A 17,492-nucleotide genomic window follows, 5' to 3' on the forward strand; every position below is an offset into this window, starting at 1 on the left:
TCTCTCTGGCTGCCCTTAACATTTTTTCCTTCATTTCAACTTTGGTGAATCTGACAATTATGTGTCTTGTAGTTGCTCTTCTCGAGGAGTATCTTTGTGGCATTATCTGTATTTCCTGAATTTGAACGTTGGCCTGCCTTGCTAGGTTGGGGAAGTTCTCCTGGATAATATCCTGAAGAGTGTTTTCCAACTCGGTTCCATTCTCCCCATCACTTTCAGGCACTCCAATCAGATGTAGATTTGGTCTTTTCACATAGTCCCATATTTCTTGGAGGCTTTGTTTGTTTCTTTTTACTCTTTTTTTCTCTAAACTTCTCTTCTTGCTTCAATTCATTCATTTGATCTTCAATCACCAATACCCTTTCTTCCAGTTGATCGAATCAGCTACTGAATCTTGTGCATGCATCACGTAGTTCTCATGCCATGGTTTTCAGTTCCATCAGGTCATTTAAGGTCTTTTTTACGCTCTTTGTTCTAGTTAGCCATTTGTTTATTCTTTTTTCAAGGTTTTTAGCTTTTTTGCGATGGGTTCGAACTTCCTCCTTTAGCTCAGAGAATTTTGATCGTCTGAAGCCTTCTTCTCTCAACTCATCAAAGTCATTTTCCTTGCAGCTTTGTTCCGTTGCTGGCGAGGAACTGCATTCCTTTGGAGGGGGAGAGGTGCTCTGATTTTTAGAATTTCCAGCTTTTCTGCTCTGTTTTTTCCCCATCTTTGTGGTTTCATCTACCTTTGGTCTTTGATGATGGTGACGTACAGATGGGGTTTTGGTGTGGATATCCTTTCTGTTTGTTAGTTTTCCTTCTAACAGTCAGGACCCTCAGCTGCAGGTCTGTTGGAGTTTGCTGCATGTCCGCTCCAGACCCTGTTTGCCTGGGTATCAGCAGCAGAGGCTGCAGAACAGCGAATACTGCTGAACAGCAACTGTTGCTGCCTGATTGTTCCTCTGGAAGCTTCGTCTCAGAGGGGTACCCACCTGTGTGGGGTGTCAGTCTGCCCCCACTGGGGGGTACCTCCCAGTTAGGCTACTCGGGGTTCAGGGACCCACTTGAGGAGGCAGTCTGTCCATTCTCAGATCTCAAACTCTGAGCTGGGAGAACCACTACCCTCTTCAAAGCTGTCAGACAGGGACATTTAAGTCTGCAGAGATTTCTGCTGCCTTTTGTTTGGCTATTCCCTGCCCCCAGAGGTGGAGTCTACAGAGGCAGGCAGGCCTCCTTGAGCTGTAGTGGGCTCCACCCAGTTCGGGCTTCCTGGCTGCTTTGTTTACCTACTCAAGCCTCAGCAATCGCGAGCGCCCCTCCCCCAGCCTGGCTGCCACTTTGCAGTTCAATCTCAGACTGCTGTGCTAGTAGGGAGTGAGGCTCCGTGGGCGTGGGACCCTCCCAGCCAGGTGCAGCATATAATCTCCTGGTGTGCCGTTTGCTAAGACCGTTGGAAAAGTGCAGTATTATTAGGGCGGGAGTGACCCGATTTTCCAGGTGCCATCTTTCACAGCTTCCCTTGGCTAGGAAAGGGAATTCCCTGACCCCTTGCACTTCCTGGGTGAGGCAATGCCTTGCCCAGCTTCAGCTCATGCTTGGTGGGCTGCACTCACTGTCTGTCCTGCACCCACTATCTGACAAGCCCCAGTGAGATGAACCCAGTACCTCAGCTGGAAATGCAGAAAACGCCCCTCTTCTGCAACACTCACGCTGGGAGCTGTAGACTGGAGCTGTTCTATTTGGCCACCATGCCCAGCTAATTTTATAATTTTAGTAGACTTAAGCTGACCTCAAGTGATCCGCCCGCCTCAGCCTCCCAAAGTGTTGGAATTACAGGCGTGAGCCACCACCCCCCACCTTGTGTGGGTCTGTTTCTGAGTTCTCTGTTCTCTTCAGTTGATCTCTATGCCTATCCCTCTGTCTATACCATATAGTCTTGATTACTATAGCTATATAATACATGTTGAAATAAGGTAAATTATTTCCTCTTACTTTATTCTTGTTTTTCAAAATCATCTTAGCTATACTGGTTCCTTTGTCTTCCCATATAAATTTTAGAATTATCTTGTATATATTTGCCCCCCCACCCAAAGAAAATTTACTAAGTTTTACATAGGGATTATATTAAAGCTGTATATCAAAATTGGGATATCTTTACTATGCTGTCTTCCAATCCATGAACATGGTATGTTTCTCCATTTATTTAGATCTTGTTTTATTTTTATTTAATTTATTTATTTATTGAGACAGGATCTCCTTCAGTCACCCAGGCTTGAGTGCAGTGGCACAATTATGGCTCACTGCAACCTCAACCTTCTGGGCTCCCACCTCAGCCTTCCAAGTAGCTGGGACTACAGTCGTGGACCACCACAACTGGCTAATTTTTAAATTTTTTGTAGAGACAGGGTTTCACCATGTTGCCCAGGCTAGTCTTGAGCTCCTAAGCTCAAGCAACTCACCTGCCTTGGCCTCCCAAAGTGCAGGGATTACAGGCAGGAGCCACTGTGCCAGGCCCAGATCTTGATTTTTTTTTTAAACAGCATTTTCTAGCTTTCACTATGCAAGTCCTATACATGTTTTGTTAGATATTTTCACTGGGTCTAGCATTCTAGATTGACAGTTCTTTACTTTCATCACACAAAAAATAATGTGCCACTTCCTATTACCTTTCTCCTAGCTAGCATGGTTTCTGATGAAACGTGCTGACATAGTTTGAGTACCCCTTAACTGAAATGCTTGGGACCAGAAGTGTTTCCAGTTTCAGATTCTTTTAGATTTTGGAATATTTGCATATACAGAATGATATATCTTGGGGGTGGGACTCAAGTCTAAACATGAAATTCATTTATGTTGCATATATACCTTATATACATACCCTGAAGTTAACTTTATTTTTCCCTTGGGGATGTTGAATAAACTGTGTTTGGCGTGCCTGCATTTTGATTGCAACCTGTCACATGACAACAGGTGTGTTATTTTCCATCTGTGGCATCATGTTAGTACTCAAGAAGTTTCAGAATTTAGACTGGACATAGTGGCTCATGCCTGTAATTCCAGCACTTTGGGAGGCCAAGGCTGATGGATCACCTGGGGTCAGGAGTTCGAGACCAGCCTGGCCAACATGGTGAAATCCCATCTCTACCAAAAATACAAAAAAAAAAAAAAAAAAAATTAGCCGGGTGTGGTGGTGGGTGCCTATAATCCCAGCTACTTGGAAGGCTGAGGCAGGAGAATCACTTGAACCGGGGAGGCAGAGGTTTCAGTGAGGAAGATCACACCACTGCACTCCAGCCTGGGTGACAGAGCAAGACTCCATCTTAAAAAAAAAAAAAAAAAAAGTTTCAGATTTTAGAGCATTTCAGATTTTGAATTTTCTTATTTTTATTTTTTGAAACCGGGTCTTTCTCTGTTACCCAACCTGGAGTGCAGTGGTGCAATCATAGCTCACTGTAACCTCAAACTCCTGGGCTAAAGCAATGCCTCCCTCAGCCTGTAGCTGAGACTACAGGCACCACCATGCCTGACTAAATTTTAAATTTTTTGTAGAGACAGAGTCTCACTATGTTGTCCAGGCTTGTCTTGGACTCCTGGCCTCAAGTAATCCCTCCACCTCTGCCTCCCAAAGCACTGGAATTACAGACATGAACCACTACATGCTGCCCAGATTTTGGATATTCTAATTAGGTATGCCCTGTACGCTAATTTTTTTTCCCCTATAGGTAAGGTGTGGCTTTTCTCTGACTGCTTTTAAGACTTTTCCCTTGTATTTAGTTTTCAGAAGTTTGATTATGATGTGTCTTAACATGAATTTCTTTCTGCTTATCTTGTTTGGGGTATGTTCAGCTTCTTGAATTCATAGGCTTATGTCTCTTGGAAATTTGGGAAGTTTCCAGCCATTATTTATTTGAGTACTTTTGCAGTCCTGCCCTCTTTCTCTCCCTCTAATACTCCAATAACATGAATCTCTTGTTATAGGCCAGGCTTGCTGGCTCATACCTGTAATTCCAGCACTTTGAGAAGCCAAGGGAGTTTCAGAGCAGCATAGCAACGTAGCAAGAACTCATCTCTAAAAAAAAAAAAAGATGTCAGCCACCTTAGTAGGACATTTTTGTATAATGTCATAAGACTCTAGATCTTACTTGTAATCTTCTGTTTTACCTAGCTTTTATTGGCATTGCTCTGCCAGCGGAAGTAGGGATACCACCTCATCATGCCTGGTGGAAGGAGAAGTCCAGGCTTCCTAGTTGGCTTCCTGTGACACCCAAAGGCGGGGAGCTTCTTGACTCTATTTTGAGGAAAAACAGTGTGCATAGTTGATCAAACATGAATTACTGTTGATTTTCATGATAGAATAGCCGCTTAAAAGAAGAACAGATTTGGCACATACGGCATCTACTAAAAGAACTGAGTGAAGAGAAGGCAGAGGGATTGCCAGTTGTAACAAGAGAGGATGTTGAAGAAGCAATGAAGGAAAAATGGAAGTTTGAAAGAGACCAGGAAAAAAACTTGAGAGGTGATTTAGGAACATAGAAAACTATCATAGAATTGTGCCAAGTTATTTCTTGAATATATTAATGCTTTATTCTTCCAATATGTTCAAAGTGCTGTGAGTGTATTTTAAATGGCATCATTACCACCACAACCACAAACACATGTAGGTAAATGGGCAGGAGAGGGAAATAATAAAGTGGGTAGAGGTAATTAAGCCAAACAAGGAGGTGGAAGAAGGATAGTGATCAAAAACTGATGAAATTTATCTGACTGTTTTTTGAGATAGGGTATACTTCAGTCACCCAGGGCTGGAGCACAGTGGTGCAATCAGCTTACTGCAATCTTAACCTCCCGGGCTCATGCAGTCCTCCCACCTCAGCCTCCCAAGTAGCTGGGACTCCAGGTGCACACCACCATGCCTGGGAATTTTGTTCCTTTTTTGTAGAGATGAGGTCTTGCTATGTTGCCCAGGCTGGTCTTGAACTCCTAGGCTCAAGGGATAGTCCCACCTTAGTCTCCCAAAGTTCTGGGATTACAGGCATGAGCCACCATGCCTGGCCTCATCTGACTCTTACAACAGGACAGTATCCTGTTAAACACCATTACTCTTAGTAGGATTTTATTCTTTTTCTTTTTCTTTTTTAATTCTGTTGTTTGGTGGTTTCATTGGCTTCAGCTTCAGTTTAGATTTGGGAATGATAAGGCGAATATAACCATGAAAAGTGTTTCCCCCAATATCTCTAAGGGAGCCAAGCACCCCATTAGGGGGAAATAGGGATTAGAGTTGGGAAAGGGGAAGTTTGGAGAACATGGGTAGTAATGACACTAGGTGCAGGCAATGAAAGACGCAGGGCATACTCTTGTTGTAGGCTTAGGAAATATCGTGGTACTGAGGGTAAATCATGCAGTTCTGACATACTCATTTTGAAATTCCTATTCCTTCATTCTAAACTTACTGCTAAGATTTCTAGGACCACTTTTTCCAAAACCTCCATAAATAACATCCCTGCTAGGAAGCTGGAAAACACAAGAAAGAGACCTAAGTGCTATCATTTGTTAGCCCTTAGGAAATCCACGTATTTCTGGATTTCTCCAAGTGCCTACTTAGCTGAGCACTTTGCACAAAGCAGACTCTCCACTCAATAGATATTTGTTGTTTTGAGTGAAATCATTTACAAGACCAAACATCAACAGGCAAGTTTCATTTTTAGGGGAGTTCAAAACTGTTCCCATAGACCTCCTCCTACCCAAGTCTCTTCATTGGCAATAGGAATGTCATGACATGGTAGATAGTATATTTTGCACGACTTCTTTCCAAGAGAGTTCTGCTTACGTTTGGAAGGAATACTTTAGTAAGTCCCTTGAGATGGGAGTGAGACCCCAAAGGATGCTCAGGCATACTCGTTAAACTGCCTTCTAAAGGAATGGGCCCAGTTAGTTGAGATGTGCCTGTTTATGGCTTGGGCTGAGCATGGGGATGTGTCATACAAGACTGGGCCACATTGCATGGCTAAGCACAGTAGAGGAGGACTGGACATGTATGGGAAGAAAGGAAGCTCACAGACATGGAGGAAGAAAGGGAAAGTAAGAGAACAGAAGTGTCTGGAAAACATTTCCAAAGTAGTCACTTTATGTCCCAGGTAGTCCCTTGCAACTCATTTTGGTGTGAAGCAGCAGCAGGTGCTTCACCTGTCAGCTTGTTAGAATGCCAATTCCCAGGCCCCACCCAGCCCTACTGAATCAGAATCTGCATTCTGACAAGATCCTGGAGGATTCCTATGCACAGTAAGGTTTGAAAACTACTGCTGCAACCCTTTTCATCCAACTTTTAGTAAGGACTCTTTCAGTTGCAAGGATAAAAAATCCAACTCAAACTAGCCTAAGCATAAAGGAGATGTTAGTCTTTTCACATCACTTAACACAGAGAGACAGAGTGCTTCTCACCTGGATGCAAGGCCTCATATGCTGTCAGATCTCAGCTTAAACAAACAAAAATCTCTGGGGCGTGTGTGTTACTAGAAGGGAAGGGAAAAGCTTCTAAGTAGAAAAACAGCCACTACATCCTTCTCCCTTTTACAATCTTCAGTGACATCTACCAACCCTCCCTTCAAAGGCCAAATGGGGCACAGGCCTTAGACAGTAGCAGTCTGCTCGAATGAGAGAACAACTACCCATCTAGGTTATAGTAGTATTAATAATTGTTTAATGAAAATAACAAGCACCATTTGTTAAGAGATTTTAAATATAGTATCTTGTGGCCAGGCACGGTGGCTCACGCCTGTAATCCCAGCACTTTGGGAGGTCAAGGCGGGCAGATTGCCTGAGGTCAGGAGTTCGAGACCAGCCTGGCCAACATAGTGAAACGCTGTCTCTACTAAAAATACAAAAATTAGCTGGGAGTGTTGGTGGGTGCCTGTGATCTCAGCTACTTGGGAGGCTGGGCAGGAGAATCACTTGAACCTGGGAGGAGGTTGCAGTGAGCCGAGATCATGCCACTGCACTCCAGTCTGGGCAACAGAGTGAAACCACATCTCAAAAAAAAAAAAAAAAAAATTAGTATCTCATGTACATCTTTGGAAAAAGATGAGTCCTGAGTCCTTCTGGACCTCTGAACTGAAGAATATCACCCTGGCCTGATTGAAATGCTTCAGTCACTCAACAGACATTTATTGAGCACCAACTAATTGCCAGGCTCTGTGCTAAGTGCTGGATTTACAGAGATGAATATAACGTAGTCTTGCCTTCAAAGAACTCTCAAACAAGGTGATGTATGGTGATGAGACAAACAGCCATTAAGTTCGTTGTACTTGACTCTTTTGTAATGCTTCTTTTTCAAAAATATTCAGCAACATGATATTTGGCCTAAAGATTGAATAGAATATCATGTTTAGCAAACAAAGTTTATATCCTTGAAATAGTTCAATATTTAACTTGGGAACTTACCTATTACTCTGGTTTTACCAAAGGGTGGGGGAGAAGACATGTTAGTATGACCATCAGAGGCTATTATTTCATACAAGAGAAATCTAAACAAATGAAGTTTAGATGACTGCATCAAACAATTTACTTACAAAAATGGTTGCCAAGGATCTGGGAAGGACACAAGTTGAAATCACTTTTGCTCAGAGGGTATAATGGCCAGAAAAATGACAATTTACTAATAAAGAATACATATCATATGATACACTATACAAAATAGGACCTTTATTAAGCTATCACAGGAATGATGTAAACTTGCAGCTTCCTAGGCATATGGGTTGTCTATTATGTATTTCAATCAACCCTCAAACCACACATCTACTTTATAATCAGAAGTTTAATTTTACTTAGATTTTGAATCAGGAGAGATAGATAACAATAGTTTGAATAGTTTAGAATTCCCTAAATTTTAGATACCAAATAGTATTTATGAGTTAACAGTATTTTAATATCAGATCTTAACTTCTTAAAACCAGATTGCAACATATAATGGTTACAAGGAAAACAGAAATGACACAGTGTCTTTTTTCAACAGATATGCGCATGCAAATAAGTAATGCTGAGAAACTATTTCTTGAGAAACTCAGTGAAAAGGAATATTGGGAGGAGTACAAGAATGTAGGGAGTGAACGACATGCTAAACTCATTACCTCCTTACAAAATGACATCAACACAGTTAAAGAGAATGCAGAGAAAATGTCAGGTCAGTTGCAACAAAACTAGTTCAAGTTTAATAAAAAACATATTTAGTAGGGCATACATTGGTGGAAGAAAAAAGTGCGTACTCCCTGAATCATTCATTATTCTGCTGTCAGCACAAGCAGCTGTGAGCCTAAGGGTAAAGGTGGAGGGAGGAAGCAGAAAAATGATCCCAGGACCACCTGTGAAACTGAGAAGGGGAAATAAAGAAATGGGCGGGTGGGGCATGGTGTGGAGAAGCCCTGTGACCAACTGACTTTAAGAAAGAAGTTTCTGGCTGGATGCGGTGGCTCATGCCTGTAATATCAACACTTTGGGAGCCTGAAGCTGGAGAATCGCTTGAGCCCAGAAGTTTGAGACCAGCCTGGACAACATAATGAGACCATATCTCTACAAAAAAAATTAAAAATCAGTTGGGCGTGGTAGCTCGTGCCTGTAGCCCCAGTTACTTGAGAGGCTGAGATGGGAGGATCAGTTGAGCCCCAGGGTCAAGGCTGTAGGGAGTCGTGATTGTGCCACTGCACTCCAGCCTGGGTGACAGAGCAGACTTTGTCTCAAAAAAAGAAGAAAGAAGCTTCATTCAATGGATGGGGTCTGTATGTTTCCACACTGGGGGCAGGGGCAATTCCACCAAAATAGAAGTGTCCTGAGGCCAGGTTATATTAGAAAGAGAATTCACGTGGGGCAAGCTAAGTCAGATTAGCCACACTGGATAGCCAGAATCATCATGGAGAAATGTCAAAGTCAATTAAGTTGTAACCAGGGAAAAACTGGGGAACAAACATGAGATGAGAAGTGGAGAGGCTATAGAGTAGGATGCCATCAGGAGCAATGAAGCTTACCAGAACTGGATCTGGACACGATGAGGGCCAGCTGTCTGTTACTGAGGCAAGCATAGTGGCTTCAAAGAACACCAGAGACCCAGACACAGAAGAGTCATAGGACAGAATTAATGGGGGAAATATGGCCCAAAAGAGTTGTTGTGGGTGGATGATAGTCCAGGACCCAGCTGGAAATAGTGCCCTGCATTGTGGAGGGGTTCCTGTGGGTGGTTCCCACGTTCCACTGTCAGGGCTTTCTGCTTGTGGACCAATTTGTATGTAAGTTTCTCAGCTTAGGGCCTCTGCACCACAGTGGTCGTGTAAACTTGGCCCCATATCAGTCTGGGCTTAGAGTTTCAATTTGTCAAAAGGTTCTTCTTCTGAAAAGAGAATGAGAGTGCCAGCCTGCTACTCCCTCTGTCCCCACTCAAATCCTCTCCCACTATTACCAGTTTCTTATGTAGCAGTCAGAAATATTCTATGCATATACATATATATATATATGTATATATCAGAAATAGCATGCTATATATATGATGGCTCACTTGCTTTTCATGTAACAATATGAACATCCTTCTAAATCAGTATATCTTAATACTGCCTCATTCTTCCAGTGGTTGCATTGTTTTATTGTACCTTTTTTTTTTCTTTTTTTTTTTAAATTTTTTTTTTTTTTTTTTTTTTTTTTTTTTTTTTTTTTTTTTTTTTTTGGAGACGGAGTCTCGCTCTGTCGCCCAGGCTGGAGTGCAGTGGCTGGATCTCAGCTCACTGCAAGCTCCGCTTCCCGGGCTCACACCATTCTCCTGCCTCAGCCTCCCGAGTAGCTGGGACTACAGGCGCCTGCCACCTCGCCCGGCTAGTTTTTTGTAGTTTTAGTAGAGACAGGGTTTCACCGTGTTAGCCAGGATGGTCTTGATCTCCTGACCTTGTGATCCGCCCGTCTCGGCCTCCCAAAGTGCTGGGATTACAGGCTTGAGCCACCGCACCCGTCCCCTTTTTTTTTTTTTCGAGACAGGGTCTCACTCTGTTACTCAAGCTGAAGTGCAGTTGCGTGAACACAGCTCACTGCAGCCTCAACTTCCCAGGCTCAAACGATCCTCCCAACTCAGCCTCCTGAGTAGCTGGGAGAGCAGGCATGTGCCACCATATCTAGCTAATTTTATTTATTTTTGTAGAGGTCTCACTGTGTTTCCCAGGCTGGTAACCATAATTTTTTTGACCAGTTTCTTACACATAAGCATTAAGGTTGTTTCTAGTCTTTTACTATTACAAATAATGCTGCAATAACTATCCTTACACATACCTTGTTGTCCTGTGACAAATATTCTTGTATTTATGTCATTTCATTTATGTGCGTCTCTGAAAGAAATGGTTGTGTGAAACAGACTGTTTATTTTACTGTGATAAATGTGGCCCTCCATAAAGGTTGTACCAAGTAGTACTTCTACCAGTATGCATGAGGATACCTATTTTCCCACATCTTCAACAACAGGGGTGGTATCCAAATTTTGTTCTTTGTCAGTCTTATGGGTAGAAAATGGTATCTCATTGTAGTTTTAATTTCCATTTCTTTTATTAAAAGTGACACTGAATGTGTCTTTTCATAACTTCAAGAGCCGTATGAATTTCCTTTTCCATGAACTTTCACATGTCACCCATTTTTCTATTGTGTTTTGGCACTTTTTATATTTTAAAGAAATTAGCTGTTTAACTGTGATATAAATTGCAAATATTTTCCCATTTGTCATTAGTTTTTTTGTTTGTGGGTTTTTTTAATGAAGAAATGTTGTGCTTTTAAAGTGCCCAACTTACCAGTCTTTGATTTTATGTTTATGAGATTACGAATGAATTATCCAATATTTTATTCTAAAATTTTTATGGTTTTGTTTTCATATTTAAGTCATTGTTTTTGTGTGAGAGTGCAATCCAACTTCATTTTTTTACCAAATGGTTTTCCAGGTGTTCCAACATCATTTATCATCAATTTTTATCGTACTGATTTGAAGTGCTAACTTTATTATACTTTAATTCCTCATATATATCTGAATCTTTTTCTCTACTCTCTATTCTGATTCACTGATCTGCCTACGCATTTGTTAACCAGCAGAATACTTTTAAAAGTTATTGTTCTGGTAGTTTCCAAATTTTTAAATATTTTAGCCAGTATTTATTTTACATTTTTAAAGTAGGAAAAGTGATCTTCTCATATAAACTTAACCCATTATCTTGATCAGAAGTTTGGATGATTGGGCCAGGCATGGTGTCTCACGCCTGTAATCACAGCATTTTGGGGAGTCCACAGTGGGTGGGTCACCTGAGCTCAGGGGTTAGAGACAAGCCTGGGCAACAGGGTGAAACTCCATCTCTACCAAAAATACAAAAGTTAGCTGGGTGTGGTGTCGCACACCTGCAGTTTCAGCTACTTGGGAGGCTTAGGTGGGAGGATCACCTGAGCCCAGTAGGCAGAGGTTGCAGTGAGCCAAGATTGCACCACTGCACTCCAGTCTGGGCGACAGAGACCTTGTCTTAAATTAATGAATTAATTATTAACTAGGATGATTTCTTTGACTTTAAATTTTCATGTGGTTGTATTCAACTTTGGGGTGGTAAAAACATTTATATATTGAATTACTTGCTGGTCAAGCCATGGGGCGCAGCCATAAGAAAATGGTTGTTATGGTCTTGTATTATTTTCCATTAGTTTTAGGGACTTCTCTTAACCATCCAGGTAGCAGCAGCCACTCCACCAGGGGAACTATTAAAACATATTGGGAACCACTAACTGGACACAATGAATATGAGCAAGACTCTTAAATCAATCTATCTGAAGGCTTACTACCATCATCCCCTCTTTTTCTCCTACCTTCTACACAGGCTTCCTTTTTTCATGATTTTCCTGGAATTCTCCTCCAATGATTATGGGGTTTGTGTTAGTTAGGCTGCTTTATATGCAAAGAACAGAGATAGACTCAGGCTATTGTTGGGCGCTGGGAGGTTGCTGTAAGTGAAACAGGATATTATAACTTTTTAAAGTCTCAGTTTACAATGAAGTGGCAAAATGAAATGAGATACCGCCACATAGATTTGCAATTTGATGAAGAAGAAAACCAGTTTCACACCTTTGACCATCGAATTCCAGTCTATACAAGAAGTTAGAGAGGAAAAGGTTGTTAGAAATTAGGGGACAACTTTTGGAAAGAGCTCTTGGTGTGCTATCAGTCCTACTCTTTCTCCCACCAAGGAGTAGGTAAAAGGTAATTCATCCTCCATCTCAAATCTGGGTGAAAGGTCTTCAGAGAGATTTCTCAGATGGTTCAGTATGTGTCCCCTGTAGTTTGGGCATTCAGGTCTAGTTTATGACTCATCCCTGAGAAATCTAGGGAATACATGGCTGAGGAGCTAACCGCGCTGACAGCAGAACACAAAAGAGATGGCTGCTGCCCTGGGGCTGGGCCTGCACTCCCGAGTTTGTCAGGGCAAAGAATGGAGGAGTGTCTCTTGTCGACTTGTTATGAGAGAGTGTTGGGGAACAGTCATGTGAAATCTTGCCTGAGACAGCTGACTAGGGTGTTGGGGGCTGGTGACAGGTCCCCAACAGAAAAATAGGGATTTTGTTTGTGTGGGAGGAGTGCAGAATTGAAAACCAGAGACCAACAGAAAAGTTGTTACCAACTTCTAAGGACAGTACTTGCCCTGGATCAAGGGAATGCAGATGAAATAGCATTTGAAATGGGAAGCTTGTCCTCCAAAGAACCTACTAAAACACTCCCATGAGACAATGCATCAGCCTTAAATGCCATCTAGGTCCCGAAAGTGGACATGAGCTTGAGATAGCATTAGTCAAGTGAGAGCTTTCTTACCGTTTTCCATACTCCCCTCTTTCCTTCAGCACTGAGAGAGGAATCACAGAAGCTCAAGGCAGAGGAAATGGCAGCAGGCCCAAGTTAGGAAGGGGGATTGGCATAACTTTGAAAGAAGTTTAAATTGTTCCAATATTCTGGACATATTAATTACTTGTTGGAGGACCTTTTGTTACCACAAAGAAACCAGAAGTCATAGGATTTACCATATATTTTATTGAGCAGAAGTCAATAGCCTCACAGTATGAGTTTTAAAGGAGAGAGACAAAAATTAAGTTGCTTGACTTCCCAACAGTAATGCTTGTTGGCTGTAACACAAATAGGAAAGGGAAGACTGAAGACAGAATAATATCAGCGGTGGTTCTAGGCATGGCTTCTCCCGACATTTCTCTCCCCTGATCTGTGACTGTCCCTCTCATTGACGCCTCTGCTTTGCTCTGCATACCTGTCCCCCTTCTCTTCTACTTCCCACAAAACAGTTCTTGCAGTATTCTCCAGCCCAGTTCTAAAGACAGCTGGTGCCATCATCCACCTCATCAAAGATGACCAACAGCCTTTGTCCATGCCACCTCATGGGTCACCAGTCAGCCCCGGCACAAACTGTTCCTCAGTCACCTGCCTTATTCAGCAGCCTCCCCTGAAACCCAGGGGTGGGAGCAGAAAACACTTAGATCTGCTTCCCTGAACTTTAGCTAGAATGGGATATTGGGATACCAGTATAGAAAAGTCACTAACACATCCAGGCCAAGACTACTTCTCCTCAATAAAAGGAAAAGGAACCTTAGATTAAGCCCAGGAATACAGAAGGTGAGAGGTTATTACAAGTCATTAGATAACTACAGTCACACAGCATTTTTATTTTTGTCCTTTACTGGGGCACAGGACAGGGATTCTTAAGAGTTCTTTGTACACTAACAGCAAAATTTTTAAAATTAGTTTCAAGACTCCTTACAAAAAAGTAACATTGCTTCTTTGAATGTTACTTTTCTTGCCTATAAAATCAGAGTCCCTAGGTGATCTCCAAGAGGACTCACATTTCTAGCATCTGCTTATCCATGTCTTGTCTAATCCTTACAAGTTCCGTTGAGTTAGATATAATTAGGCCAGCTTAACGATAAGAAAACAGAGGCCCAGAGAAGTTAACTGCCTTAACCAAACTCACAATGTTAGTAACAAATGGAACAGGAATTTGAACCGAGATGTGTTAGGCCCCAAATCCATCTGCTTCAAATAGTCCCCTGAATCTGATTCAGTGAGTTGGGGCGGCTCTAAAGAGATTACTACCTGGCCAGTGTTTCTGCTAGCTCCTGCTCAGTTTGCTCCAAAAGGGGCTGAGAAGAGGCCACTGCCACAGGAGAGGGTCACCACAATGGAGCTATGTGACCCCAGAAGTCAGAGAAGAGTAGATAACAAAGTTCTCAACAGGCCATGGAGGAGTAAACCAAAGCAGAGCCAGACACAGCAGGAAAGGTGCAACAGTGCAAAGCAAACTTTAGCCAATACAGTTTGGGGTCAGCTTCTGGGAAGGGACCCCATTAGATGGGATGTCTGAGAAGCAAGGAGTCTTCTGCACAGTACTAATCTCCCAAGCTCCCATTTGCAGTGTCTGGAGCTTTTACAAGGAGACTTTTACATGCCCCTACTTTCTTTGGCTGCATTCACCAATAAATGATTGTTACCAGAAGCATCATCTGAATCACAAAGGGTAACAATGAGATTCTCACATTCACCCTTGTGCTGAGTACTGTGTTTTTAAGAAGAAAAATGGTCCATACAATTTTATATGGAAGTTGGAAGAGAATCAAATATGAACATTGCTTTTCAGTATTAATAAGGCAATCGAAAAGCTACATCTTTAGTCAGAGTATATTTGATAATCTGTTTTTAAATTATTTATAGCAAAGAATTAATATTTCATGTTATCAAGCTCCAGGTTTTATGGTTTCTTTTAGATGCTAAGAATGTAAAATCCATTATGCTCCTGATCCATTGCAACTTTTAGATTGATTATTGTGTTTTGTAGGGTAGAAGTTCAAATAAATAACCAGCATTAAGCTGATGGGCTGGAGTGAATTGAAAAAAGAAATTCCATCAGAAAATGAGTTTGGAAGGATTAAAATATTCATGAGATTAGTTCAAATAAGTAAGAAAAATGCAGGCTGTATAAACGGGAATATGTAGGTTGGAATAATAAAGCCTTCCACTTCTTATTCTCTAGATGTCAAATTAGACTAACTCCAAAAACCTAATGAATTCTTCCTTATGAACTACTGCCTCACTCTAGTCCATCTCTATTAGAGGCAGAAACTGCCCTCTCCTGACCACCTTTTCTGGCCACCCCACAAGTTAGGAGAATGCTCCTTTTCTCTCTCTCTACTCCCTCTTCCCTTCCCCACCAAAGCTGCCAGAGAAGGAGAAGAGCCAATATTTGCTTTCTGGTGCTGAAGCCTCAGATCACTGCCCACCAAAGACTTGCAGTTTGCCAAGTTTGATTTTCTTCAAAGTATTTTTTGGCATGTATTGTGTCCCAGGGATACAGTAATGAAAATATATGGAAGAGAAATGTTTACTTTCTGCTCTTAGCAATTTCATCTAATAGGAGAAACTGCTATGCTAGTACAAAGTATAGATGAGGGCTGAATAACTCTTGCCCAGCTCTCTGGCCAGAGTTCCGGTGGTAGCTGCCTTAGTTGGGCTCCTGGTCAATTGAAAGACCAGACCTGCAGATGTCCTTCCCTACAGCATAAAATCCCTGAGGGTTCTGCTTTGGCTGAATCTGTTTCCCTTTGAAACAATGCCCTAAGTCAGGGGTCCCCAACCCCCGAGGCCACAGACCAATATTAGTCTGTGGCCTGTCAGGAACCGGGTCACACAGCAGGAGGTGAACAGTGGACAAGCAAGTGAAGCTTCATCTGTATTTACAGCCACTCTGCATCACTTGCATAACTGCCTGAGCTCCGCCTCCTGTCAGATCAGCAGCAACATTAGATTCTTTTAGGAGCGTGAACCCTATTGTGAACTGCACATGTGAGGGATCTAGGTTGCATGCTCCTTATGAGAATCTAATGTCTAATGATCTGTCACTGTCTCCCATCACCCCCAGATGGGACCATCTAGGTACAAGAAAACAAGCTCAGGGCTCCCACTGATTCCACGTTATGGTGAGTTGTATAATTATTTCATTATATATTACAATATAATAATAATAGAAATAAAGTGCATATGTAATGCACTTGAATCATCCCAAAACCATCCCCCTTTCCCACCCAATGTGGGGAAAAATTGTCTTCCACGAAAACAGTTCCTCATGCAGAAAAGGTTGGGGACTGCTGTCCTAAATGGAAATAAGGTTCTATAGTACTGTTAGTACAATACTGTTGTTTAGCTGTAGAATAAGTTTAGTGAGCCTCTGAATCTGTCCAGAAATCTAGCAGCCATGATTTTCAACATCATTTGTATGGGAAAATACTTTCTGAATTCCAAATAATTGTCCACCTATGTTATATAAATAAAGCACAACTAATGGGAACATATAACACGGAACTAATAAAACACAACTAACCTTGATTATTCTCAGATTAACTCATTTGGAGTAGTACAGTTTCCTCATTTTTCACATTACTGACTACCTAACTCAGTCCCTGATTACCTCCTCAAAAAAAGCTTTCTCTGATCACCCGATCTAAAATTGAGAATTTTAGTTTTTCTTCCTCACACACATCACCACCTGAAATATTATTTATTTACCTGTTTACTTATTTATGATCTCGCTTCCCCATTAGAATGTACATATCACAAGGACAGGGTTTTTTTCTGTCTTAACCAGTAATATTTGCAGTGTCTTACACACTGTTTGGCATACAGAAAGAACTTGATAGTTATTTGTTGAAAAAAGGAATGAACAAATTGGACTCATCTGTCCAGCTTTCTTATTCTCCATTCTTTAAAGCAGCCTTGCTGTCACAGTGTCTCATAGTCCTTAAGAAGGAATATTGATTACATGATCTCCAAGCATCTTTCAAGGCCTAAAATTTTATGATTCTTTGCTCTCTCAATAATGACATTTGTGAGCATACAAAAATCTTGAGAGGACAGAGAATCCTGTGCTTCATTTTCTGTCTGTCTTTCTCACCTGAGCCTAACTTATGACCAGGTCTATCAACTTTCTCAGCCCCCTTACTCCCTCCCTATTCTCCTCTCCTCGTTCTGTCTTTCCTGCCCCAGGAAACACATGCCAAGAATAGTGGAAATCTAGTTAGATGGAGTCAGACAGAATGCTACTTGAATAGATAATAAAGTCTTCATATTTCTGTTGTGGAGTAGTAAGTTGTGTGTATGAAGGGTAGACTGCCACACAAATGCTAAATTGTTTGAAATTCTGCCTTTGGAGAGAGAGTCCTTTGAAAATACAAATGTTCTTGTGTAAGAGATCTTAAACTAATTCACATTAACGTATTAGTAAATTCTTAGAGTCTATCTTCCAACTGGAGGAACTAGATTCTTCAGTAAAAATGTACCCTGAAAATTCAGAAGAAAAAAAAATGTGTAGAAAGGAGAACTGAGGATGATGGAAAATAAAATTTACTGACGTCATAGTTTTACCTAGAATCAGCCTTGATAAGGCTTTTAATTTTCTTTTCTTTTTTTTTTTTTTTTTTTT

The 17,492-nt window shown here is 41.5% G+C and overlaps 1 protein-coding gene across 3 annotated transcripts in view; it reads left to right on the forward strand.

Moving 5' to 3' along the window:
• Positions 1-17,492, forward strand: part of CCDC83 (coiled-coil domain containing 83) — a 67,338-nt gene that overhangs the window by 22,195 nt on the left and 27,651 nt on the right. For all 3 annotated transcript variants that reach the window (XM_017850915.1, XM_017850914.1, XM_017850916.1), the window contains exons 4-5: positions 4,333-4,495; positions 7,988-8,155. In XM_017850915.1, the coding sequence (XP_017706404.1) occupies positions 4,333-4,495; positions 7,988-8,155 (331 nt within the window). The remainder of the gene's footprint in view (positions 1-4,332; positions 4,496-7,987; positions 8,156-17,492) is intronic.

This window comes from Rhinopithecus bieti, unplaced genomic scaffold (assembly GCF_001698545.2).
Source record: "Rhinopithecus bieti isolate Rb0 unplaced genomic scaffold, ASM169854v2 scaffold_30846, whole genome shotgun sequence".
NCBI classification, from domain to species: Eukaryota; Metazoa; Chordata; class Mammalia; order Primates; family Cercopithecidae; genus Rhinopithecus; species Rhinopithecus bieti.